Here is a 25,049-nt window from a genome sequence, read left to right on the forward strand (position 1 = left end):
GCTTCGCCAAGGTTGCAGGCAGGGATCTCTCCCAGCCCTATCTGGAGATGCTGCCAGGAAGGGAAACTGGAACCTTCTGCATACAAGCCTGCAGGTGCTCTTCCCAGAGTGGCCCCATCCCGTAAGGGGAATATCTTGCCGTGTTCACAGGTGGTCTCCCACCCAAATGCAAACCACAGTGGACACTGCTTAGCAAAGAGGACAATTCGTGCTTGCTACCACAAAACCAGCTCTCAGAACCTGCAACTGGGCAGTCCGCCCCGGTGGCCAGAAGACTGCCAGCTCTCCGGAGATTGCCTGGAGATGCTGCCAAGGACTGAACCTGGGACCTTCTGCCTGCCAATCAGATGCTCTGCCTCTGAGCTACGCCCCCATCCCCGAAATGCAGAGTCCCCTGACTTCTGTAAAAAAAAAAAAAATCTCCACTCCCTTTTTGCTAAACTAGCAGGGGCAGCAGTTCTGCCACTTTCCGTCAGGGCTGATGGGAGCCAGCTAAGATTGCTTCACAAGCCCGATCCAAGGCACAGGCCGCCAGCTGGACCACCCCGGCTCCTGGACCGGAGAGACAGATGGAGACGGCCCGACACGCTAGTGCCAAGTCCGAATCTGTTGCACATCCCAGCGCATCCGAGAGCATCCCCTTTCTTTGCCCGTGTCTTCCGGCAAATCCCAACTTGCTCAGGCTGAAGTCTTGGGAGTAGCCCATAATGCTCCAAAATGGCACACGGATGTGTTAAAAAGAAAAGAAAAGAAAAGATGGGGAAGATCACTGGACAACACTGTCATCCCCTTTTCCGTCTTATCCCAGCCTGCCAAATACCGTATTTACCAGAACAGAAAACAATTCTGAATCTAAGACAACCCCCTTAAAAACAGAGGCTGTCCTGGGTGGTGTCGTTTGTGCCCCCAAGAATCTACGTGTTAAAAACTGATGCTTAACTTGCGGGCGGGGAGGGAGGCACCTCCAAAGGCTTTTAGGTTTAGGCTCCAAAATTACCTAGGTGCATCTGTGCATACCTGTATTGACCCAAAAGAATCAGCACCAATCCAATGCTCCCTTTAAGGCGGGCGCGTACATGTATTTTGATGTCCACTCAGTTAATTTAAGATCCCACTCAGGTCAGATCAGGAAGGCCCCACTCTGAATGCACATGCGCACACACTGCCTTGATACTGCCGCCCAGAAGAAAACCCATTCTGCACAACAATGAAAAAAATTTGAGAACACCCTGATCAGGACTCTGAAATTAAAATAAGACTCCCCGATTTCTAACACTGAAGAACTTGGCAAAAGCCTAGACTTGGATTTCGAGAAATACAGTCAATCTCTCTTCATGGTGCAAGGACCAGAGCCCCGGCAGTGGTGAAAAATCAAGGTTCTAGTTAAAAACCTTTTTTTTTTTTTTTAAAGACTGGCATTGTATTAAAGTTGCGAATTAATGACAGCAAGTGGCAGAAACAACCTGTTTTGAAACAACAAATCCTAGCTGAACACAAACATGTTAGGAGTTTACGTTTTGCTTTTGAAACTGAATCTGGCTGCGCTTTAGTGGGGAAAGCAGCAGGGGAAAACAACATCCACCTTCTGAGATGAAGTCCTGGGAATGATTCAATAAGCCAGCCACAGTATTCCTTACTGTCGGCTTCCTGCTGCACACAAGGGATGCTGAATTGAAGCCCAACAGATTAATCACCGATGCCCAGAAGGATGGTCTTGTATTCCTACTTGACTGCTATGTCAGGGCTTGACAAATCCCAGGCGCCAGGGAGCCGGGGTGCCTAGAAATTTAACCACAGTGCCTAGACTAGGATATTCAGAGGCAGAGTTATTTAATAAAATGGGTTATTTAATAAAATGGCCCTAGGCACTTTTTACTGAGAATACAGTTTCACTTAGTTCCACAGGGAGAGGAGAGCTGGTCCTGTGGTAGCAGGCATGACTTGTCCCCTTAGCTAAGCAGGGCCCAGCCTGGTTTACAGTTGAATGGGAGACTAGAAGTGTGAGCACTGGAAGAGATTCCCCTTCTTAGGGGATGGAGCCGCTCTGGGAAGAGCAGAAGGTTCAAGTTCCCTCCCTGGCAGCATCTCCAAGATCGGGCTGAGAGAGACGCCTGCCTGCCGTCTTGGAGAAGCCGCTGCCAGTCTGGGTAGGCAATACTGAGCTAGATGGACCCAGGGTCTGACTCCGTCTATGGCAGCTTCCTATGTTCCATGTAAGTGTCCACTGGACTGCGGGTGTGGCCTTCAAGGGATCTTGCGTAGCATCTCCCTCGCACGCGCAGGGAGAGCACCAAGCAAAGCCACGCTTGGGGCCCTAAGCCAGACAAGGCTGCCGTGCGTGTGGGCATCGCGGCGAGCTCGCCCACGGATCTATTCCGTGGCACACCAACGGCGGCCTCCTTCCGACAGCAACCAGGCTTGCTCAGGCAAAACGTGCCTTTCAAGATGCAGAGCCTTGGCTTCGAGTGGCCCTTTCCTTCTTGCGGAGGATTCAGACCACTTTTTTAAAAAGCCGCCCCACCCTGCTGCCAAGCCGTGACGCTCCCAGGGCTGGCCTTGGGCATGCCTTTCTCTCGGCAGAAGAGGCTGGGCTCCACTCCCCCGAGGAAGGGTGGGAGCCAAGCCTGACACCATCGATCACACGCCTCACCCCACAACGCCTCCCAGAAGGCTGCCAGGGCTGAGCAGGACGCTCCAAGGCCCCCAGCATCCCCAGCTGCCAAGCCCACGGCAAGAGAGGGGGGCATCGCAACGGGCAGAAGTCCACTTTTTGTGCAGGAGGGGGCTTAGCCCCTCACACACGCACCCCCTTGCAACGCGCTGCTGACCGGAGTGCAAGAAAAGCAAGCAGCCGGTGGGGCGGGACAACCCCAGAAGAGACCCCGGCCTCCACTCCCTCGCCACTGCCAGTCAGTGCAGACAATACTCAGCTAGGCGGACCAAGGGACAGACTCGGCGGAAGGCAGCTTCCGGTGTCCTGACCCCCAGCGAACGGGGCAAAGCCACACCTTTGGGGAAGAGAGCCCGAGTTGTGCCCATGGCTTACCAGCACCTGCCCCAGTCTGTATTGGGACGGGCGACTACATATGCACGCTCTCTGCTGCCGATGGGGCCATCCCTCAGGGGTAGAGCATCTGCTTGGCATGCAGAAAGTCTCAGGTTCGGACCCGGAGCGCGTCTCCAGGTACGGCTGGGAGAGAGACTCCTCCTGCCTGACGCCTGGGAGAGCCGCTGCCAGTCAGTGAAGACAGTGCTGAGCTGGGGGGCCCAAGGGCCTGACTCAGTAGAAGGCGGCTTCCTATGTCCCCGCGAGACGGAGACCATCTCTTGGGTGCACCTGGCCCGAGCTACGGCGGGCCAAACCAGATGCCGGCGTCCTGTGCTCCCAGCAGCCCTCCCTAACGGACCATCGGCGGCGTCTTGATCATTTTGCCCAAAGGGAGTTTTCAACCTGACATTCTGACAGCCCTGGAAAAACGCCAGTCACCCAGCAGAAAGAGAGAGAGAGAGAGAGAGAGAGAGAGGGAGGGAAACCTGAGCCACTTGTCGGAATTTACAAAGACATCCAGTTGGCAAAGGAGCAGAGGGGAGGCAGGTTGGCCTGAATAACCAGCCCTTCCGGAGGGGCCACCTTCCCCCCCCCTACGCAGCAGCGGCTGCATTCCTCCCCCCCACACACACACAGCCCCAGCCTTCCTTCAGCAGCCACACTGCCGCCCCTGACCCCCCCGCCCCCCCGTTCGATCTGTGTCTTTCCCCCCTTCTGTTTTTAAGCTTCTTAACGCTCCTCCTGGATGGCTAGGGGAAGGCAAGCGCTATTCTTTTCCACGGGGATGCCCCCCCCCCCGAAAAGCAGCAGCAGCAGCAGCCACCCCAGGAGAAGGGGAGGAGAGAAAATGACCGCTTCCTGTGTACCAAGCTGGGTTCCTGAAGAATTTTGGCAGGGGGTGCAGTCCCCAAGAGGCTATGCTCTCCCCCCCCCACACACACACACCCCGGTTTCTCTCTCTCTCTCACGAACTGTAGGAAGAGGCTATTCACACACGTGAAGAGCTTGTGTCATTTCAGCAAGCGGGGTGGAAGAAGGTACATGTTCCAGCAGAGAGAGAGAGAGGGAGGGAGCACGAGACCCTCCAACGCTCAGGTTCTTGCATGCCCATGGCTGTAAATATCCGCAAATGGTGGGGGGGGGGCCTTTTGGGTGGGGGGGTGCAGCGCTTTCTGCTCTAAACCAGATAAACCTGTGGAATAATCCACCCAAGGCAGGGATGCCCCAGCTCAGAAACCCCAGCCTGGGCGAAGGCAGCAGCAGTGGGCAGGAAGTGGAGCAGGGGCGAGGAGGAGAACGCCGTGTCCCTCCCCAAGGCAGAGAGCGGCAGAAATGCCCGTTCCAAGCGCCAAGCTCCCTCCCTCGCCCAGAGCCCCCCAAAGGCCCACGGCTCCCTCTCCAGGTTCACCGAGGGCGCAGGGAGGACAGCCAGACGCCCACCCGCTTGCGGAGAGCAGCGCCAGGCAAGATCTCCCTCTGCAGCTCAGCCATCACCTCTAGGACACAATCAGCCTGGTTGCTGTGGCTGCCTCTCAGCCTTCTCCAGGGCAACCGAAGCTCTCCCCCCCCCCGCCCCAGCTCTGTTTTTCCCCACCAGCCCCCAATGTCGCTCTGTGTGGCCCTCCCCACAGCTAGGAAAATCACAATGCGCACACACAGCAACCGGGGGCAGGCAAAAGATGGGGAGGAACGCGAGATCTGGGTAGCAGAGCAAATCTGTCACCACCGGATTGCGGAAAGACCGGGGCAGGGGGGGGGCCATCCTCTTACCTGCTTCGCCGTCTGCGGGGGGGCTTCTCCGCCAGGCCTGTGCTTCTGGAGTGGGGGTGGGGGGTCAGGGAAAGAGAGAAGGCAGTGACAGAGGGCTGCGGGGAGAAGCCCAGACGACCATCCCACGCCACCCGAGGGAGCACACATCATCGCTGGGGAACCTCCAGGGCTCTCGCGCAATTTCCTGTCCTCTGACAACAGGCTTGACCCACAGGTGACATGATCAATGGGGCGGTGGGCAGGGGGCGAGCCACAGGAGAGGAGCCAAGCAGAGGTGCCCCCGCCCCAGGGGATCTGACTGGCGGGAGAAACCCAGCCCAGGCAGTAAAGGTGTCCTCTCCGTTTGGACTCTCGCTTTCCACACCAGCCAAAGATGCAGCCATTCACTACCCTGGGGGGCAGCCTCCTTTACGACCTCGTCCTGTGCCCCACACGTTCCCTCCAGCGCCTTTGTGCCCCAAGCCCTCCCCTGGCCCACCATGGGGCCCCAGCTTCCAAGGGGCCCAATGCCAGCCCCTCACAAACATGCACCAGAAGTGAGAGGTCACTCAGCCCTCTTTTATCTCCCCGAACCTCCTTCGGCGCCCCACAGGCCACTCTCCCCCCAGGAGCCTGTGCTTCCCCACCCAGTGCCCAGCCTCCGCCCACTCCCTGCACACCTTTGCACATCTTCCCACCTGCATCCGGGGTGAGACGCCCCACGCCCCTAACCAGCCACCTCAAAGAGCAGAAACCCTGGACACGTCCTAGATTCCGCCCCCCCCCATTGATCCCGGGAGGATACTGACCCCCATGCCCTGCTCCAGAACGGCCCCACACCTCAGCTTCACTCTCCCCACCCCACCGCCCACCAATCTTTCACCGGGCCTCAGCCTGCGGCCTCCCCAATTCACCCCCCAACTGCCACGGCACTGACCCAAAGATATTTCACGCCCTCCTTTTTCCAGTCCCCCCCTGCCTTCCACTTCAGACTGCAAAGGCAACCAGCTCCTGGAGGGACCACTGCATTTGCCTCCCCCATCTCTCAAGTCTTTCAACTGTAAGCTCCTCCGGGCAGAGAACTCTTTTCTGCTTTTGCCCCCACCCACCCCCCAAGTACTGCAGTCAACACCATCTCCAAGTTCTCCACACTCCCACGGCAAAGCCTAGTTCTTCACGCCCTCTTTCACCCCACAGCTCCTCCACTTCCCAGTTTTCTCCAAGCCCCCTTACGCTTTCAGCATACAAACCCCCTAGGCAGCCCCCACCCCACCTTTAATCCCACTCCCCCATATGACAAGGCAGCTCTCTGCCCCCTGCACCACCTCACCCCAAATACCGCATGCTTGTCCACCCCAGGTCCCTCCGAGCAGACACCCCACACAATGCAGCCAGCCCATTTCCCCCTAGACCCCCACCCCACCTTCCCGCTCCCCCCAGCCACTCATGCTGCCCCCAACGGCCTCCCGCACACCCCAATCCCTGGCAGCCCAGCCCCCCGCTCAAGCAACCACTCAACCTATATCATGGTCCCTAGCCTTGGGCCCCCTCCCTCCCCCCCACTTCTGCCCCAGCTCCCTCCTACCCTCAGCCCCCCATATCCCCTCCTCACGCTTTCCACCCTCAGCATCCACTGGCTCCAGATGCCCCAAGCTCCTTCCACACCCAGGCATTGCCCTCCAACTCCTAATACTCCCAGTACCCCTATAGCTCCCCCAGCCTTTCCCAAGGCAGCCCCACCCCACCCCACCCCCTAACTTACACAGTACCTGCAGACACACACCTCCCCGGCGACCCCCAGCCCTTCACACGGCCTCTACCTTGAACCATCCTACGCCTACCTCGCAGGATTGTTGTAAGGATCAAACTGGAAGGGGAGGAAGAGGAGGAAGAGACCACCATGCCTGCCACCCAGACCCCCGCCTGCCTTGGAGGAAGGGGGGGGGGAGGGCAAGCTGTTAATTACTCTGTTAATTAGATTCGTCAGCTAATACGGAGGTTTCTGTTAGCAAAAGGAGTCAGTTATGCCTCTAGACGCAGCTCTCACCGACCCTCCCAGCAAACTCCCCGCTGGGCTTCCCCAGCCTGGGGCTGCCCTCCCTCCCTGCCCTCCCTCCCCAGCCCCCCTCACCTCCGCGAATCTCTTCCCTATATACCCCCCAAGCCCCCTCTCCCCACAGCCCCCTAAAAAAAACCCCTCCAAATACCCCCACATATCCAAGCCCCCCTACAAAGCCCCTCTCCCCCTAGAAATCCCCTCGCCTCTTATGCCCTCCAAATCTCAACCTTCCAATCCAGGCTCCCCATCAGCCCCCTCCAAAATCCCTACATCCCATAACCCCAGTCAAAGACCCTCTCCCCAAATGCCCCCCACCAATCCAAGCTCCCCACAGGCCCCCCCCACAAATCCTGCTGCTTCATATGCCCTGCAAATCTCTCCCCAGCTAGCCCCCCCACAAGCCCCCTCTCCCCAAATGCCCCCCACAAACCCAAGCCCTGCAATTCCCCACCTGGACCCCTCCGCAATCCCTACACCCCACATCCTGCTGCAAGCCCCCTCTCCCCAGATCCCCCCAAACCAAGTGCCCCTTAACCCCCAAGCCCTCTCTCCCCATGATGTGCCCCCGGGGACCCCCTCTCCCCATGGCATCCCCAAGCATCCCTGCATCCCCATACCTCCCCAATATCCCCCCATTTCTCCTCCTCCCAAATGCACCCACAAATCCAAGCCCCCTACAATTCCCCACCTGCACCCCTCCGCAATCCCTGCACCCCACATCCCTCTGCAAGCCCCCTCTCCCCAGATCCCCCCAAATCCAAGCCCCCCTTAACCCCCGAGCCCTCTCTCCCCATGATGTGCCCCCGGGGACCCCCTCTCCCCATGGCGCCCCCCAAGCATCCCTGCATCCCCACTCCAGCCCCCAATATCCCCCCTCCCCATTTTTTCCTTCCTCCCCGCCCCCCATCTCGCCAGCCCTTACCTGGAGGCCGGGCCGGTGCGGGGCAGGCGCTGCCGGGCAGCCCCTCTCACCATCCGCGCTCCCGAGCGAAGCCGTTACCGGCGCCGAGGCAGGGAAGGAGGGCGCGCCGCCGCCGCCGCCTCCGCCGAACCTGGCCGCGGCCCCGCTCGGCCCGCCCCCGCGCCCTCATTGGCCCCGCGCCCCGCACCTGGCGTCCCATTGGGCGCGCTCGCCGCCACTCTTTCCCGCTCAGGTTCCCCGGCAGTGCGAGGCCCAGCGCCCCCTGGAGGGCGCAGGCGGCGCGGCAGGAGGGAGCTCGCTGGAGCCAGGCGGGGGCTCGCGGGGGCATCAGGGGGCTCTTCCCCCGGGAGTCGGAGCGTGGTGGTGGTCGGTCGTCCCCACCCCACCCCACCCCACCCCCGGTCTCGTTATTCTGTTTCGTTTTGGATAGTGTATACTGTCCAAGGCGCTCAGAAGGGAAGCTGTTTTCCTGCTGCGTTTGCAGAGGGAGGGTGCAGCCTTCACCTGCGTCAATAACAGGAGGCTTTCCCCCAGGGAATTGGATTGATTGCTGGTTGGCTGGTCGATTGATTGATCGGTGACAGCTCTAACAGGCAGGCATTCAATTGTCGTGATTGTATTCATTCATAATAATACTATGGTACGACCAAAGAATGTTGTCGTTGTGGCTAAGGCTAGTCGGAGTTGTAGTCCTACGACATCTGCAAACCCAAAGCCGAGAAGCCCTGCATATTATTGTTATGATATTATTATATAATTAGTATGCATTTGTTAGGAATAAGCTCCACATGCACAGAGCTAGGCTACATTTATTAGGCTGCCAACCCTCCAGGATTGATTGGCATGGAGTCGCCCGGAATCGACATTCACCTCCAGGTGATTCTTGAAAGGAAGCTTGAAGAGTTTAATGGCTGGGGATTGTGAAAAATCTTAGGGCGGAGGGAAGTGGAATCTCTAGGAATCGCTTCAAGCAGAGCTGGCAACCCTATGCACTCTCCTCTTTTAGGCCCTGACTCAGGGAGTCTCAAGCTTGGCTCCCCGAGGGGGTGTTGGACTACAACTCCCATTATCCACTGCTGCGTGTGGTGTGGATGATGGGAGGTGTAGTCCAACATCTGAGGACCCAAGCTTGAGAACCCCTGCACTCACAAATGGCAACAGAGGCTTGCCAAATCCTGTATGGGAAGAATAAACCCAGCATACGTGTAAATATATTCACGATTCTGGTCTCCCTTGCAAAATGTATATCATGGTTTGCAATGCTCCTATTCAGATGTAGCTAATACTCGGCTAATAGTAGCGATTATTCTAATTGGGGGGGGGGGCGACAAAAAAGTAGCAAATCATGCCTATTTATTTTTGTTTACAAGGGAAAGAAGAAAAAAGCCCACGATTATTAAATATATCTGCGCTATTAAGCGATGATGGCCCGGGCAATTATTTAATTGCATTCAGCGGATTGAATGGCACTGCTTTACCGCTGCTCGATAACTCGATTACTCGATTGATCCGCACTTAATCTGCGGATACGATGCTTATTATCCGCCCCAAAGGGGGAGGCCAGCTCGCTGCTGTAACATCTGCTTACATGGACCAAACCATTACGAGAGGGGCGGGGGTGGAAAGCGCTCCCCCGCGCAGCAGCGCTGCTATTGGTTAGCTCCGCCCTCTAGTTTCCTCTTCCTTCCCGGCTTCCGTCCTTTCCTTTCTCGTCCGCAGCCTCAGCCTCGCGTCGCTGCTATGGTGAGTTTCCGCGGCTTTGGGGGGCGGCTGTAATCCGTTTCCATCTTCGCCGCAAAGGGGTTTTCGGGCCGGCGGCTGGACGGAGTCGGAGCGGGGCCGCTTGGGGGACCCAGGCCGTGCTGAATGGGGGGCCACAGCGGGAGGATGGCTGCGGGGCAGAGGCCTGGGTTGAGTAGGCCGCGGCAGGCTAGGCTTAAGGGTTACGCCATAGAGACCCAGTTGTGCGGGGCGGAGAGAGAAGGGAGAAAACTTCCGGGGTTCTACCCAGTAGCCTGAGTGCAGAGGGGGTCTCTCTCCTTGCCTGGGATTGCCTGTTGGAGAAGGCGAAAGGGTTCACCTGCAAACCTGGGTGTGCCATAGAAATCACGTTTAACACGCAGCCCATTCTGGTTCCCCAGTGAGCACCTGTCTCGTATGCAGACAGTCTTCCTGGAGGTTTGATATTTGGGATTTTCGGGTTAGGAAAGAGATGGAGAACCTGGGAGTCACGTTGCACTTACTGGGGTCGTGGAAGCTGCACCCCGACATGGAGCAAAGCAGCTTTGCATCTTGTGGGCAGGGCTGTAGCCTGGGGATGTGTATAGGTCTTGGCATGCAGAAGACCCCATGTCCAGGACCTCCAGCTACAAGCGGGGTTTCTGGTAGGGACCTGGAAAGCAGCTACAATGCTCTATCACAGGTCAGCTGTGGGCAGGGAGGCCTCTCACATCGCCATAGCATCTTCTTGGTCTGTGGGGTTGATTTCATGCATCCAACCAAAGGTGCAGCAATTCAAGTCAGTTAAAGGCATGTGTGAAGCAGGGCTGTGGGTGTTGGTGTAGTAAACAAGTTAGGCTCTGCCTGTTCGTGCTCCTTTTTAAAGTGTCAAGGAGATATACACCTAGGAAGACTGTGAATGTGTGAAATGGCCAGTAGTGGGGGTGTGGAAAGGGGGGTGTTGGGGTTGGGGGCCTTGCTTTACGCAACTACAGCAGTGGTTCCCAGCCTGGGTTCCTCCAGAACTGTTAACTGCTGAACTACAACTCCCATCATTCCCAGCTATGAGCTGGGGATAATGGGAGTTGTAGTTCAGCATCATCTGGTGGAACCTGGGTTGGGGACCCCTGCACTCAGCATCCCTGGCAGATAGCTGGTTCTTGATTTGGTTTGAGGTTTTGCTCTGTTGGTGAATTTCTTGCAGGAGGGGCAGGATACACATCCCTCTGACAATGTGTTCTGGAGCAGAAGTTTGAGGGATTCCCAGATGTTGTTGTCTACAACTCCCAGAACCCCCAGCTGCAGTGGCTTTTGCTTGGGGATTTTGGGAATTGTCATTGTCAACATCTGGGAATCCCTGTTAGAGGGAAGACTGGAAGTTGATTTCTTTAAATTTATGCTTACCTCAGATCTTGAGTACTTAGCTCGATAGCTCTGCCCTACAGACAAAGAGGGAAAACTTGACTGTGGGGACATTTCTTTCATGCAGCTGTGTGTTCTCTCATTCCCAGGCCAAGATCAAGGCCCGTGACTTACGAGGGAAGAAGAAGGAAGAGCTGTTGAAGCAGCTGGATGACCTCAAGGTGGAACTGTCCCAGCTGCGGGTCGCCAAGGTGACTGGCGGAGCAGCCTCCAAGCTCTCCAAGATGTGAGTCTCCTCCCCTGCAGCCCTGGCGTTGGGGTGCTAGCGTGCAGCCGCTTTTAGTGTTGCAAGAGGCCGTTTTTGTCTTCGCACGACCCTTGCACCTCTAACAGGTGCTTTCTGGTGGTCACACGTGTGTGTAGATATGGCAGCATGTTCAAGAGCAGCCTATAGTATAAAACACAATAAAAGGGTTTTGGGGGGGTGAAAAACAAGAGCAAACTTCAACCTAATGCAAGGGGAAAAAACCACTGGAAATGTGGCAAGGGGGTTGTGAGCCACCAGAATGTCATGCCAGGTTGGCCCAGCCAAGTGACGGAGCAGCACAGCACTTTGGATGCACGAAATGTCTTCTCGTGCTCGTTTGGTCCATTCCCACAACCACCCTGAAGAGCTGGGCCCTAACTATTCTTTCTCTGTTGTGGTTTATCACATGACCTTAGGCGAGTTAGTGATTTGCCCAAAAGCAAGCCAGCAAGTCTGGGGTGGAGGTGGGACTCCCAAAATTGAGGCGAGGACACGATAGTTCAGACTGAATCATCTTTCGGACACAGGCTGATTATTGCCAGCGGACTAAGAATGTTGAGCGGTGGTGGTGCTTTTCATCCTGATCTCACTTGCTCACTCGCTCTCTCTTTTGTTCCATTTGTAGCCGGGTCGTCCGCAAATCCATCGCCAGGGTGCTGACAGTCATTAACCAGACCCAGAAGGAAAATCTCCGGAAGTTCTACAAAGTGAGTCTGAAACGGCACTTTGGGTGGTTCTTCTGTTTCCAGCTCCCCGGCTGCAATTGCCTCCTTGTTTCACCAAAAACAGACCCAGAAAAACTCTCCCCGTGGATGACATGGCAGCACCCCATGTGTTAGCACTGTTGAAACTAAGTGAGCTTAGACCTGATCAGTGTCTAGATGGGAGACGATAGATCATGCCCCGCAACCTCAGAGTGCCTTGCTTCGGGAGCAGACTAGTGTGAATAGTTGCAGAACAGGGGGTTGGGTTTTCCTAAAAGGTCATGGCTTGCAAGACTGATCACCCAGCACTGCTCAGAACCTTGTCGATGCAGTGTGAATTGACTCTTGCTAAAGTATTTCCCTGCTGGGTGGCGTTTGCTGGACCTTCTAGTCTGAGCAGTTGTCCAGTAGGTACACAACACTCCTAAGGCAAAGTGGTTCTGTATAATGGGTTTTGTGCAGTTGTGACCTTGCATGGATTGATGGCCAATCATGTGGGCTTCCTGGAAATTTTTGAATGGGGGGGGGCAGTGCCCTAAATAAAGCATGTCCGACTTGCAGATTCCTTCTTTCCTGCCTTTGTTCTTCAGCAGTTCGTAATACTTAGTATAGTATAAGGCCAGTCTTGCTGGATCAGGCCTAAGGCCTCTCTAACCCCCAGCGTCCAGGTTCCCACAGTGGCCCACCAGATGCCTCTGGGAAGCCCACAGGCCAGAGGTGAAGGCATGCCCTCTCTCCTGCTGTTGCTGCCTTGTAACTGGGATTCCGAGGCATCTTACCTCTGAGGCTGGAGGTGGCCTATAGCCACCAGACTATTATTATTATTACATTATTATTATTAATTTATATCCCGCTTTTCCTCCAAGGAGCCCAGAGCAGTGTACTACATACTTAAGTTTCTCTTTCACAATAGCCCTGTGAAGTAGGCTAGGCTGAGAGAGAAGTGACTGGCCCAGAGTCACCCAGCAAGTCTCAGGGCTGAATGGGGATTTGAACTCGGGTCTCCCCAGTCCTAGTCCAGCACTCTAACCACTACACCACGCTGGCTCTCCTAGTAGCCATTGATAGATTTGTCCTGCCAGAATTTGTCTAAGCCCCTTTTAAAGCCATCCAAGCTGGTGGCCATCGCCACATCTCATGGAAGAGAATTCCACAGATTAATTCTGTGCCGCATGGAAAAGGTCTTCCTAAGCTTTGTCTCCTGTCTCTCCTGCAAACAGGGCAAGAAGTACAAGCCTCTGGACCTGCGGCCCAAGAAGACGCGTGCCATGAGACGCAGGCTCAACAAGCACGAAGAGGGGCTGAAGACGAAGAAGCAGCAGCGGAGAGAGCGCCTCTACCCCCCTCGGAAATACGCTGTCAAGGCATGAGCGGGGGGGCGGGGTGCAGCGGACCCCCTGGCTACTGCGTTCTCATTAAAGGTGTTTTGTCTTTCGAAGCAGTTGGCCATAGTGGCTTTCCTTGGGTAGGAGCATAACCTCTCAGCGGATCTGGGGGTCTCCTGTTCTCAAGGGTCTTGGGAGATGATGAGTAGGTTCTGTTTAGGTTGGAACTAGGGTTGCTTACAGAAGGTTCTGCTGGGTAGGAGGGGTCTGTCCTACCCGGCTGTCCAATAAGGTAGGAGGAAAAGCCTTCCTACCTGGGAGGAGCTTTGAACATGGTCACTTCCCCCGCCTCCCACCTTGCTTTTTACTCACGCACACAATTGCAACAAGAGGGCACACTCCACTCCCAAACTTGGGAAGGCCACATGTTCTCATGACATTGCTGGTCGTGAGAGCCAGGCTTATGTGTGATCGCTGCAAGCCTTGTAGCCCATATTTTGAGGGCTTTATAGTGTCATCAGTGTATGTGTTGACATACAGGGTCCAAGAGGATAGATTGCTCCGCTGAGGGTCTAATGGTCTACAGTATGACCAACGGGAAGCCGTCAAAGGAAAGAGAAGGGGATACACTTTGGCTTGTCAGTTACACGTACACTTACGTCAGTTACAGTAGATCTGGGGACAAAGTTTAATATTGGTGCTGAGAATCTCAGACTGGAATAAGTTTAATTGAACCAGGCATGGGGCACTTAAGGATGTGTTGGATGAGTAGATGCACGTCACAAAACAACTGGACGAGCCTGTAAACGGGGAAAGTGAAGCCAACGACAATCGGTTGGCATTGCCTAGCAGCGTTTGGTCCCAGGGAACTTAAAAACAAACCCCTGAGAAAGCGAAGAGCTGCCAGCAGCAGCACAAGGTGCTTCCAAGACGATTAATACATCCCACAGACTAGCGGTGGGATTCTGGACTGTTCCACTTCAGAATGCAAATGGCTGCCCTGATTCCCTGCATGCAGAAAACTAGCATGTCAAGAAGAGATTGAGTGAAAAAAAAATCTCCTGTGACATTTGTGTGTTCACTGTATCCAGAGAGGGTGTGTTGTTTGGGAATACCATTGAGCAAATGTGGCCTTGCACACGCTCCCTTGTACCCCCTCTGACTGCATATGCAACCATCTGCTTTCCTAATGGGTTGATCTCAATTGGCTCTAAAAGACCACTTACCAGGCATCCACGTGCCAGCTCACTGGGGGCGAGTGCCCCGGCCCTCTGGAGAGCAGGCCACCCAGCATCCCACAACTCTCCTCCACAGAGGTCTCTTTCCAGTGCTGTTCTTGAGAAGGCCAGGAACAGCAGGGATTCTTGCTGAGCAAGAGGGGAGGGCTCCCACGGTTTCCTGCCCTCCTCATGTCCCCGTGCAAATACGAGAAGACGACCTGCTTCTCTCCTAAACCCTCTGCCTGGATGCTGGAAAGGATTTGGGGGAAGAGAGGGGATTGGCAGCAAGCACAAATAATGACTGGCTCGTGATTTAGTCCTAGATTTGTGGACACCCATAGCTTGCACAGGCCGATGGAAATATGTAGGCACTGGTAGTGAAATTTTGTCAGAAGGTTCAATTGAGGACAATGGGGTGAAAGGCACGGTGGTGCATTCAAGGGTTAGGGACAAGGCACAAGTCTGGGGTGCCGTTTGCAAAGTTCCCAAGGAGGGGCCACGATTCAGTGGCAGAGCACGTGCTGTGTGCCAGGGTCCCAGGCCCACCACGGCCTCCCCCCATAAATAGCATCCTTATTGCCAGACCCATCTCCTTATCCCTGCTTCAGTTTGCAAAGGGATTTTGTAATCCCCTGCTAACTTGGCAAAGAGGCACCTTTTAATGTGATTCTCTATTTGGCAGGGAGAGAGTAACTGGCCCTCTCCACACCCAGCACAGCGCCTCCAGTGACTGTTGCTGGTGTCTGTCTTATTTTTATTTTTAGATTATGAGCCCTTTGGGGACAGGGATCCATCTTATTTGTTTCTTATTTATCTCTGTAAACCGCCCTGAGCCATTTTTGGAAGTGCTGTATAGAAATTGAATGAATGAATGAAAACTTTCTGAAAGACCCAGTTCCACAGTATCCAGTGGATTGCCTTTACCCACATCCTCACATTCTGCACACCCATGGAACCAGTGCATGCATGGAAACACAGAAAGCTGCCGTATGCTGAGTCCGAACATGCACTGACAGGCAGCAGCTTCTCCAAAGTTTTCAGGCAGGACTCTTCTCAGTCCTACCCCAGAGATGCTGCCAGAAATTGAACCTCGGACCTTCTCCATGCAAAGCAGATGCTCAGCTACTGAGCTGCAGCCCCTTTCTGCAAAATGTCTCTCATGAATACATGGGAAGCTGCTTACTGAGTCAGGGCCTTGGTTCAGCTAACTCAGCTTTGCACTGATTGGCAGCAGCTTCTCCAAGTCCTTCCCAGCCCTGCCAGGGGATGCTGCCAGGGCTTGAACCTGGGGCCTTCGGCATGCAGATCAGAGGCTTTTCCACTGAGCTACAGCCCCATCCCCTGCACGCACAGCTCTCTCTAGAAAATCAATGCCGGAGCTGAGTTGCACAAAGAGTTAATTCCAAAGAGGGCTTTTGTCCTAGAGAGGCGCACAGGAATAAGCATGTGTGGGTGCAGGGCACATGGCTGCATATGTACACACCTCTCCCTGTGTGTGTACACCAACAGCTGCAGCCTCTTCCTGCTCCGCCCTGAACAAACTTCTGCCAGACCAGAAGTTAAGAGCTGCCCTCTGCACGGTGACTGGGAGCTAGGTAAGTGGCAGTGCCCCCAGCCAAAAAGGGAGGGGGCGGGTAGCAGACTCAAAGGATGGGGTGAACACGGGGCTGTGGAAGTGGATCTGGGACTAGTCTCGGAGTAAGTACAGCAAAGCCACAGAAATGACACATTTTAATGGACCTGGCAGGAGCTTCTCCAGGGCGGGCTGTAGAAGCATTTCAGTGGGGTGCTGAGAGCAAAACAATCCCCCCTCCGGACACAGTCTTGCCTGGGGGGTCCTGCTCAGGCTGGAAGCCCCCTCCTCTTGCCCTGGGACATCTTGTGCCTTTCTGAAATAAGACAGAACACCCATCCCCGTCGTAACTGCATACAAGAGAGAATTTTAGGACATGCCGCTTCTTTCTGTGACATTCCCTCTTCTGGGCACAGAAACAACCCCTGCCTGCTGCCTCATTCGGCCTGCCTAGAAACTCAGAGGATGGTGGTGCTTACTCAGCGGCACTTTGTTGATGTTCAGAAGCACTCTTGGCGTGATTGCTTCACATTGGGGAGGAACTGGACGCCACTGCATGCAGAAGGTCCCTAGTTCAATCCCTGGCAGCATCTCCAGTTAGAGCTGGGAAAGACTCCTGTCTGAAACCCAGGAAATCCGCTGCCAGTCAGTGCAGACAATCCTGGAATAGAGGGGCCAAGGTTCTGACTCGGTACGTAGCAGCTTCATATGCTCATGTTTCACAGCTGGCACTCTGGCATTTTATAAACATTCAGTGGGGGGCAAATGCTGCTAAGCTGGGGCTTAGTTCATGCTTTGCCCCCTCCCTAACTAAACCAGGAAGGGGACCCTTTCCCGGATGCTATTTAACTTGAGTTTCCTCCCTCCCCGGGAACAGTAGCCTCCTGCCTCTGTGCAGGATTGGTGCAGCTATTCCTGACATGGAGTTGGAAGAAGAAGGTTCTGGTTGGAAGGGGAGAAATGGGCAATTCTCGTTTTACAGTCTTTGTGGTGCTTTGCTGCCCGTCAAGAAACGAGCGCTCTCTCTTTCCTTCTTCGGCAAGCTATGCGGAACTTCTGAGTCTGAAGCGGTTTGCCAGTTCCTCCTTCCTGGTTCCTCTTTGAGACTGTGTCTGAAACTGCCTCTTAGAACACAGTTCCTTGTTCCTTGGTGATCACTTCACTAAACTGGGGGCCCGCTCAGACAGGGATGGGTGGGGAGTGCCCTATTAGTCAGAAAGGAAACTTCAGATAAAGTGGAGCCTATATCTTGTCACTTACCTCGGATACTGACAAGATCAGATCAGATCATAGTCTATTTCAGTCATAGACCAGCATGTAATCAACAATTTACAGTAGCTTCCAACTGAGCGATGAAAACTTTACGAAACTTAAAAACAATCAAACAGAACTTGGCCACATTTACCGAAATCGTTTCTTTATATCTCTAATTTCTTTTCTTTATATCTCTATATATCTTATATAAAGAAATTTTGTTTCTTTATATCTCTAATTTCCTCCACTAAAATGAGATCTCTGTCGCTGTTAACTCACCAGCCAAAAGATCTACATTTAGCTGCACAACGTTGGCCTTCCAGTTGTTGTTTATGGACTACAACCCACAATCCCCAGCCACAGTGGCCAATGGGGTGATGGGAGTTGTAGTCCACCATCTGCAGAAGGGCTACTTATTCGAAAGGTAACAAATTGCCCTGGCAGGAAGCCCCACCCTCTGCAGTTCTGTGCAAGTTGCTGTCTGCAAAATTTGAAGAGATAGGACCAGGATGAGCAGTGACTCATACAGAGATGCTATAAACAGGCTCCTTGGAGGGTGGGTCTCTGCTCCATCCTTTTGCTTTCAGAATAACTGAGTGATCCTATCGCAGAATTAGGCTGGAGGCAAGTTGGACCCCAACTGAACATAAGAACAGCCCTGAACCCCAAGGAAGCCCATTTAGTCCAGCATCCTGTTTCACACAGTGGTTCACCAGATGCTGGAAGCCCACAGGCAGGAGTTGAGGGCATGCCCTCTCTCCTGCTGAGACTCCCCTGCAACTGGTACTCAGAGGCATTCTGAGGCTGGAGGTGGCCTAGAGCCCTCAGACTAGTAGCCGATGATAGACCTCTCCTCCCTGAAGTTATCCAAACCCCTCTTCAAGCCAGCTGTTTGTGATCTGTTCCACAGTCGCCCCCTGGCCAGGTCTTTGGTGCTATAACTGTTATAACTATAAATATTCATTAATCTTATGCAATAACCATTGCTATACATATAACACTGAAATGGCTGAGAATTTAAAACAAAAAACCCTAACACATCCTTACCACATCTTGTGGCAGAAATTCCCCAAGTTGATTATGCATTGTGTGAAAAAGTACTTCCGTTTGTTGGTCCTAAATTTCCTAGCAATCAATTTCATGGGATGACCCCTGGTTCTAGTGTTATGTAAGAGGGAGAAGAATTTCTCTCCATCCACTTTCTCCACACCATGCATGATTTTATAGACCTCTGTCATGTCTCCCCGCAGTCGTCTTTTTTCTAAACTAAAAAGCCCCAGGTGTTGTAGCCTTGCCTCATAAGGAAGGTGCTCTAGGTCCTTGATCATCTTGGTTGAACTCTTCTGCACCTTTTCCAGTTCTACCATATCCTTTTTTAGATGTGGTGACCGAATTGTATGCCGTACTCTAGGTGTGGTCACTCCATAGTTTTGTATAAGGGCATTGCAATATTAGCAGTATTATTTGCAATCCCCTTCCTAATGATCCTCAACTGAATGACCCTATTGTAGAATTGCCCACCCCTGCTGGAGGCAAATTTGAAGGAGGCCAGGCCAGAACAGGGACTCTTGCAAGAGATTCAATAGTGGCCGCTTGCCCAGGGGGTGAGTGATTTTGGCTCCCAGGAACCTCAGATGATTATTATTTGTCTTTTATATAGTACCATTACACAGACTGAGAAGACAAGTCTCTGCCCCGAAGGGCTCCCAGTCTGAAAGCAGGCAAAGGGAGAAAACGGAGGAAGGAGAAGCCGAAGCAAGGGTAAGCTCAATGCGCTAATGGAGAACAAAATGGCTGCCGCGGTTCTGGCCCACGAGCTCTCCTTCCAAGCTCAGCTCGAGCAGAACATTGAAAGAGAAGAACGAGCCCGCATCAGCCTCGGCCTGGGGAAGAGGGAACGGACTGCCTTGCTCGAAGAACTCATGGGGTGGGGGTTACCCCACATGGAGAGGTGGGAACACGGGAAAAGGGGATCTCCTCCGAGCGGGGAAACTGGCGGGCCGAAAGCACGACAAGGGCACGCAACGCCAGCCTGGAATGACATGCGGCCACCTCCACTGACCCAGAAAGATGATGTCGAGGCCTATCTGGCCACCTTTGAGTGTGTGGCTGAGGCCTGCTGGTGGCCAAGGGACCACTGGGCATCTCGGCTCGCGCCAGCCCTCAGCGGGAGCGCCCAGCAGGCCTATTACGCCCTGGGGCCCTGCGGCAGGAAAGACTACAAGCAGCTGAAGGAGGCCATCTTGAAAGGCTACAACATCACTGCGGAGACGCGGCGGCAGCGCTTCAGGCAGTTCTGCTACCCAGAGTCCGAGCGTCCCTTGGCGGTCTTGGGCCAGCTCCGGGAGCTGTGCTACCAGTGGCTGAAGCCGGAGAGGCATAGCAAAGAGCAGATCCTGGAGTTGCTGCTTCTGGAGCAGTTTGTGGCCATCCTGCCCCTGGAAACCCAGAGCTGGGTGAGGGAACGGGGTCCGGAGTCCTGTCGGCAGGCAGTGGCCCTGGTAGAAGAGTTTCTGCGGAAGCGGCAAGACGCCAAGCGCTGGGAACAGAAGGTGAGGAGCGAGGCGCGGCTTCCGGTCTCGGGCAGGGAAGCAGCAGAGCCAAAAGTGATAGGCTGGGAATCTGCCGTGCAGCCTAAGGAACCGGGGCGGCCTTTCCATGAGGCGAGGTGAGATGGTAACCTCAGGCGGCAGGTGCAGGGGATGGCAAATGCCGCCACCTTTCTGCTGCAGGCATAATCTCACTTGCAGGCATCATTTTATTATTTCTTCCTTTATTTTTACATTTCGACTTTGCCACATGGGAGCCCTACTCTGTATCCCACTCCACCCCACCTGGGCGTGCCTCTTCTCCCTCCGTCCCCCCCCCCAGCTCTAACCCTTCCCCCATGGCACCCTTACCCTAACCCTTACCCCATGGCGCATTAGGGACACGGTGTGCCTGCCACCGCCCCTCCTTTTGCAGACTTAAAGTTAGATCATGCAAAACTAACTCAGGCAGGTTGCAGAAAGGCATGCTTAGACAATCAGCTACTTCAGACTGCTTTCTGAAGAAGAGTTCTGCTGAACCTGAAAGCCTGCATGCTACTTGGCGGTCATGAAGAAATTATTGGGATTTCTCTTTCTCAGAAGGGTCTTGTCCTGTTCTCCCTCTATGGAATTGTTGCTTAGGAGTGTCCTCGTTATATGGCAGGTCTGGAGAATAGCAGGTTTTTGCATTATATTTAGCAGAGTTGTGGGTCTCTAAGCCTCGTTTCAAAGTATTTTGAATGATCCCTGTGGCTAATATTAAGAGCAGGGACTGTATGGATGGCTTTGCAGACATGCTCGTTTTTCCAAGGCAATGTGTTAGGGGTTTTTTTGTTTTAAATTCTTAGCCATTTCAGTGTTATATGTATAGCAATGGTTATTGCATACGATTAATGAATATTTTATAGTTATAACAGTTATAGCACCAAAGACCTGGCCAGGGGGCGATTGTGGAACAGCTCACGAACAGCTCACGTGTAAGTTCCAAGTCAAGCTGAAGCGGAAAAACCAAGCTATCCAGTTTCCATGATATAATCTTGAGAATATACTCAGTATTTTCAAGGAGAACATCATGAACCTCTTTGAAGTTCTGAGCCGCATTGATAGGGAACCAAAGGAACTGTGGAATGAAATCAAAGAAGTTGTTAAGGACGAATGCAAAAAGAGACTGCCAAAGACCAAGAAACAGAAGAAAGCAAAATGGATGTCAGAACAGATGGTGGAAATTGCCAAGAAGAGGAGAGAAGCCAAAGTCAAGCCAGATAAGGAACTCAGAAGGGAATTTCAGAAAGCTGTTAGAAGAGACAAGGAACAGGACTACAACATCTGTAAAGACCTTGAGGATGGAAATAGACATGAAAAAAAAAGGAAAGTTTTTCAAAAGACCTCTGAACTCAGAAGGACGTTCCAAACTCTAATTGGTATGTTAAAGGTTGCCAAAGGACAGATAGTAACTGATTCAGAGAAGATCAAACAGAGATGGAAGGAATATACTGAAAATCTGTACAGCAGGGACATCAGCATCCAAGATACATCCAAGAAAATATCCCCTACTTGCAAGAACCTCTAGTACGAGAAGATGAAGTTAGATCAGCACTCTGGTCATCACCAAGTCGGAAGGCTACAGGAACTGATGGAATAGCTACAGAAATATGGCAGGCAGGCAGGCAGAAGAATCAGTCAAGGCTCTAACGAAACTCTGCCAGCCCCACACAGAATGTCTGGAGGTTACCAGCATGTGTACCACAGTTCTGAGGGTGTTTATCTCAAGAAACGGTCACAGCTGGCTGAAGCTGATAGAAAGCGCCTCTGGCCACTACCTCAACCAGGAACACCAGGGAGAGGTTTGGATCCAGAAGCACCCCCAGGCTGCGTACTTGTTCCTTCTGGGGGAGTGTGACCCCGTCTAGAAGCAGCCGGTCAAAATCGTCTCCCTGCATGTGGATGACTACATGTGAGCGCTATAAGATATTCCCCTTAAGGGATGGACCATAGCACAGTGGGAGAGCATCTGCTTTGCATACAGGAGGTCCCAGGTTCATCTCCAGGTAGGACTGGGAGAGACCCCTCCTCCTCCCCGCCCGCCTGAAACTTTGGAGATCTGCTGCCAGTCAGTGTAGACAATACTGAACCAAGGCTTGACTCGGTAGAAGGCAGCTTCCTGTGTTCTTTATGTTTATTTGGGAATTAAGCACGCAAGGTTGCAGCCTTACTCTTTGCGTAAGCTGTAGGCACAGTGTTAAGGAGCCGCCGCCCTTCTCAGGCCGAGCAGACTTGCCTTGGGGACGGTGAAGAAATATGTTAAATAAATCAACAAAATAAATAGCGCTCTGTCTGTTCCAGGAGGTGGCGATGGAGACACATGAGCAAAAGCCGACAGCATCAGAAATTGGGCAGAGGTCTCCCTGCCAGGAAGGCGGGTCTGAGCATGGAGTTGACAGCAAATCCGGGCCAGGTAAGGATGGTGCGTGCGCGCGCGTGTGTGTGTGTGTGTGTGTGTGTGTGTGTGTGTGTGTGTGTGTGTGTGACAATGTCATAACTCCCAGGAGATGTTTCCGGCCAGCTCCTTCCCGCCCGGGTGCCTGCAATTCTAGGAATGTTGTGCTCTGTTGATCTTCTTTGCCCTCACTAGAAGTAGACATTAATCTTGCTGCCCTCGAGATAAAGGAATGACACAAACCACACCTTATCGAACGAACGAATGATCACAGACCAAAGAAAGGAAGAAACACTAAATAATACTGACAATACTAATCGAATACTAATCCAAGTATAACACAGTTACAAAACATTCCAACCAACTGACCATCTTCTGTTGAACCTTCCCCGCAGTAAAACAAAATTTTGCTACACTTAAAGATAGCATGTCACCTTAAGCGGTGCAGCGGGGAAATGCTTGACTAGCAAGCAGAAGGTTGCCGGTTCGAATCCCCGCCGGTGTGTTTCCACCTATATTGGGCAGCAGCAATACAGGAAGGTGCTGAAAGGCATAATCTCTTACTGCGTGGGAGGAGGCAATGGGAAACCCCTCCTGTATTCTACCAAAGAAAACCACAGGGCTCTGAGCGCCAGCAGTTGAAATTGACTTGACGGCACACTTTACCTAAAGATAGCATATCATTCATATCAGATAAAATATAACTTTGGCACACTTTATATATAACTTATCAGAGCACCCTGGATAACCTTTTTTTAAAGCCAGCAATTAATAACTATGGATATCATTTTAAAAAAATTGCAGTATAACAAAAAATGAGCTGTTGTTTCAATACTTCCTGAATGGAGGAGAAATCAACTTGCACCCCCAAATGCTCTTCAAAATTCTTCCCTGCAGTTCAAGAGTGTCTAGACTCTAGATAAACCTTTGCACAATCTCCAAATAGTTGATATCTCTGTTTGACATCCATAATGCTTGATTTCAATATCTGAGATGTTGCTTTGATGGTTGATTGCACTAATTTGATACTTGAGTTTTGGTATTTGACAGGGGGCATGCAATGGCATTTAGCATTTGATATTGGGCGTGCAATGGTAATTCAGTGTTGACAATATTTGATAGATAACTCACAATGGTACTTTGACAGTTGACCTGAAATTGTATTAGTATTTGACCCTATATGATAATTGAAAAGCAACAGTAAATTAGTATTTTGCAAATATATGATAGTTGACATGCACTGACAGCTAGGATCTGAGCGGTGACATTCAGTGATAACTAGTGTTTGACAAGTCCTGATAGCTGACATGCAACAGCATTAGCATTTGATAGCTGATTTGTTGTGGAATTTGACAATGTTTGATACCTGGCATGCAGTTGTATTTTATATTTGACATGCAATGGTGTTTGTATTTTATCCAGTGTTTATTCATTCCACCCTTTTTGCAAAGAGCCCAAGGAAGGGGCGATGGTTCCTTTGTGAGACAGAGGTTAGCCTCAGATAAAATGACTGGCTATCCTGTCAGTTTTGAGGCCGAGTGTCTCCCTGCCCTCAGTCCCATATGCTAACCACTACACCACTCTGCCTGTCACATACGCTTTCAGAATACAATGCTGTGAGCTGGAGGCTTTTCATGTCCGTTGCCTGTCAAAATCGGATCAAAAGGGGCTCATTTTTTAAAAGCGGAACCCGATGCATGCAGCCAGCCTTTCTCTCCCTGAGTGACCACTCCCCACTTTGCAGCCCCCAAATAATCCTCTCTGTTCTCTTTGCAGGCATTGCGATGGTCCCCAGCGAAAAAGAAGCACAGACGCTCCCGCGGGAGACTTCTGAGGCAGAAGAGCTGAGAGCTCCCTCTCCAGGGAGACAGACGGGGGACCTTTCCCCGGATCAGGAAAAGGTTTGTGCCATCCAAAGCCGGACAGCTAAGGATCCAACCACACTATCAAAAGAGAAAGACACCACTGCTGTTTATCACGACTCAGGACTCCATAAGATTCAAGCAGCCGGAGGCAGGCAGCGTAGCAAAAGTTTTGGGAGGCAGGCGGAACTTTTCAGGGACAAGAGGCCGCACCCTGAAGAGGAACCTTTCCAGTGCCCCAAGTGCCGGAGGCGGTTCAGTGAACGCGCCACCTTCCAGCAGCACCTCAAGAGCCACTTTGCCGAGAAGCGGTACCAGTGCACTGAGTGCGAGATGCGCTTCCGTCAGAGCTCGGACCTCCTCAAACACCAGCGCATCCACACAGGAGAGAAGCCTTACCAGTGTCTGGAGTGCGGCAAGACATTCAGCCTGTGCTCGGCTCTCTACAGGCACTGCAGAGGGCACTCGGGAGAGAAACCCTTCCAGTGCAAAGAGTGCGGGAAAAGTTTCACGCGGAACTCTAGCCTGGCGCAGCACCATCGGCTCCACAAGCGGTAGGACCAGGAGCGCGGTCCGGGTCCTGCTAGTGAGGGAGACAGTTTTGGAGCCGGCTGCCCGGAGGAACCGCCTGCATTCACTGATCTTATGCAAACACAGAAACTTCTGCCAGCGTAGAACTGTGCATCTCCAGAAAGTGAGAATGTTCACTTTAAAAAAACCAACCACACACAACAGGTTTCTAGTCCTCCAGGTCTGCAAAATCAAAGCTGAAACTATGTAGGCGGAAATATACGACTTGAGCAGCCCGCATCGTTCTTTGTAACTAGCAACGTCAACAACTATGCAAAATAAATACATGTTTATTTTATGTTTATCAACAGGCTGAACTATGATTGTTATGGATGCATGGTTGGGATGCACTTACTGCCTTTCCTTGACATGCACAGAGCTTAAAGTTTACAAACGCAAGGATAAAAAC

The 25,049-nt window shown here is 52.8% G+C and overlaps 3 protein-coding genes across 8 annotated transcripts in view; 2 read left to right on the forward strand and 1 right to left on the reverse strand.

The window, feature by feature from the left end:
* SCAI (suppressor of cancer cell invasion) overlaps positions 1-7,927 on the reverse strand; it is a 47,635-nt gene extending 39,708 nt beyond the window's left edge. For 3 of the 5 annotated variants that reach the window (XM_053281929.1, XM_053281927.1, XM_053281932.1), the window contains exons 1-2: positions 7,780-7,927; positions 4,820-4,864 (exon numbers count right to left, since the gene is read on the reverse strand). In XM_053281929.1, the coding sequence (XP_053137904.1) occupies positions 4,820-4,864; positions 7,780-7,832 (98 nt within the window). In that variant the 5' untranslated portion in view covers positions 7,833-7,927. The remainder of the gene's footprint in view (positions 1-4,819; positions 4,865-7,779) is intronic. The other 2 variants (XM_053281931.1, XM_053281930.1) reach the window with 2 other exon arrangements.
* A 1,440-nt stretch (positions 7,928-9,367) lies between these two features.
* RPL35 (ribosomal protein L35) lies at positions 9,368-13,309 on the forward strand. Its single transcript, XM_053281662.1, has 4 exons — positions 9,368-9,522; positions 11,010-11,146; positions 11,793-11,874; positions 13,092-13,309. Exons 1-4 carry the CDS (start codon positions 9,520-9,522, stop codon positions 13,239-13,241), a joined length of 372 nt encoding a protein of 123 aa, XP_053137637.1. The 5' UTR covers positions 9,368-9,519; the 3' UTR covers positions 13,242-13,309.
* Positions 13,310-15,788: 2,479 nt separating this feature from the next.
* LOC128339098 (zinc finger and SCAN domain-containing protein 23-like) lies at positions 15,789-24,944 on the forward strand. Of its 2 annotated transcripts, none has more exons than XM_053282644.1 (4): positions 15,789-16,011; positions 18,904-19,795; positions 22,115-22,226; positions 23,985-24,944. In XM_053282644.1, the coding sequence occupies exons 2-4, from the start codon at positions 19,022-19,024 to the stop codon at positions 24,626-24,628; spliced, it is 1,530 nt and encodes a 509-aa protein (XP_053138619.1). In that variant the 5' UTR covers positions 15,789-16,011; positions 18,904-19,021; the 3' UTR covers positions 24,629-24,944. The 2 variants fall into 2 exon arrangements, with proteins under 2 accessions (XP_053138619.1, XP_053138620.1); XM_053282645.1 differs by lacking the exon at positions 15,789-16,011 and adding an exon at positions 16,043-16,114.
* Positions 24,945-25,049: the final 105 nt, after the last annotated feature.

This window comes from Hemicordylus capensis, chromosome 17, assembly GCF_027244095.1.
Source record: "Hemicordylus capensis ecotype Gifberg chromosome 17, rHemCap1.1.pri, whole genome shotgun sequence".
Classification (NCBI taxonomy): Eukaryota; Metazoa; Chordata; class Lepidosauria; order Squamata; family Cordylidae; genus Hemicordylus; species Hemicordylus capensis.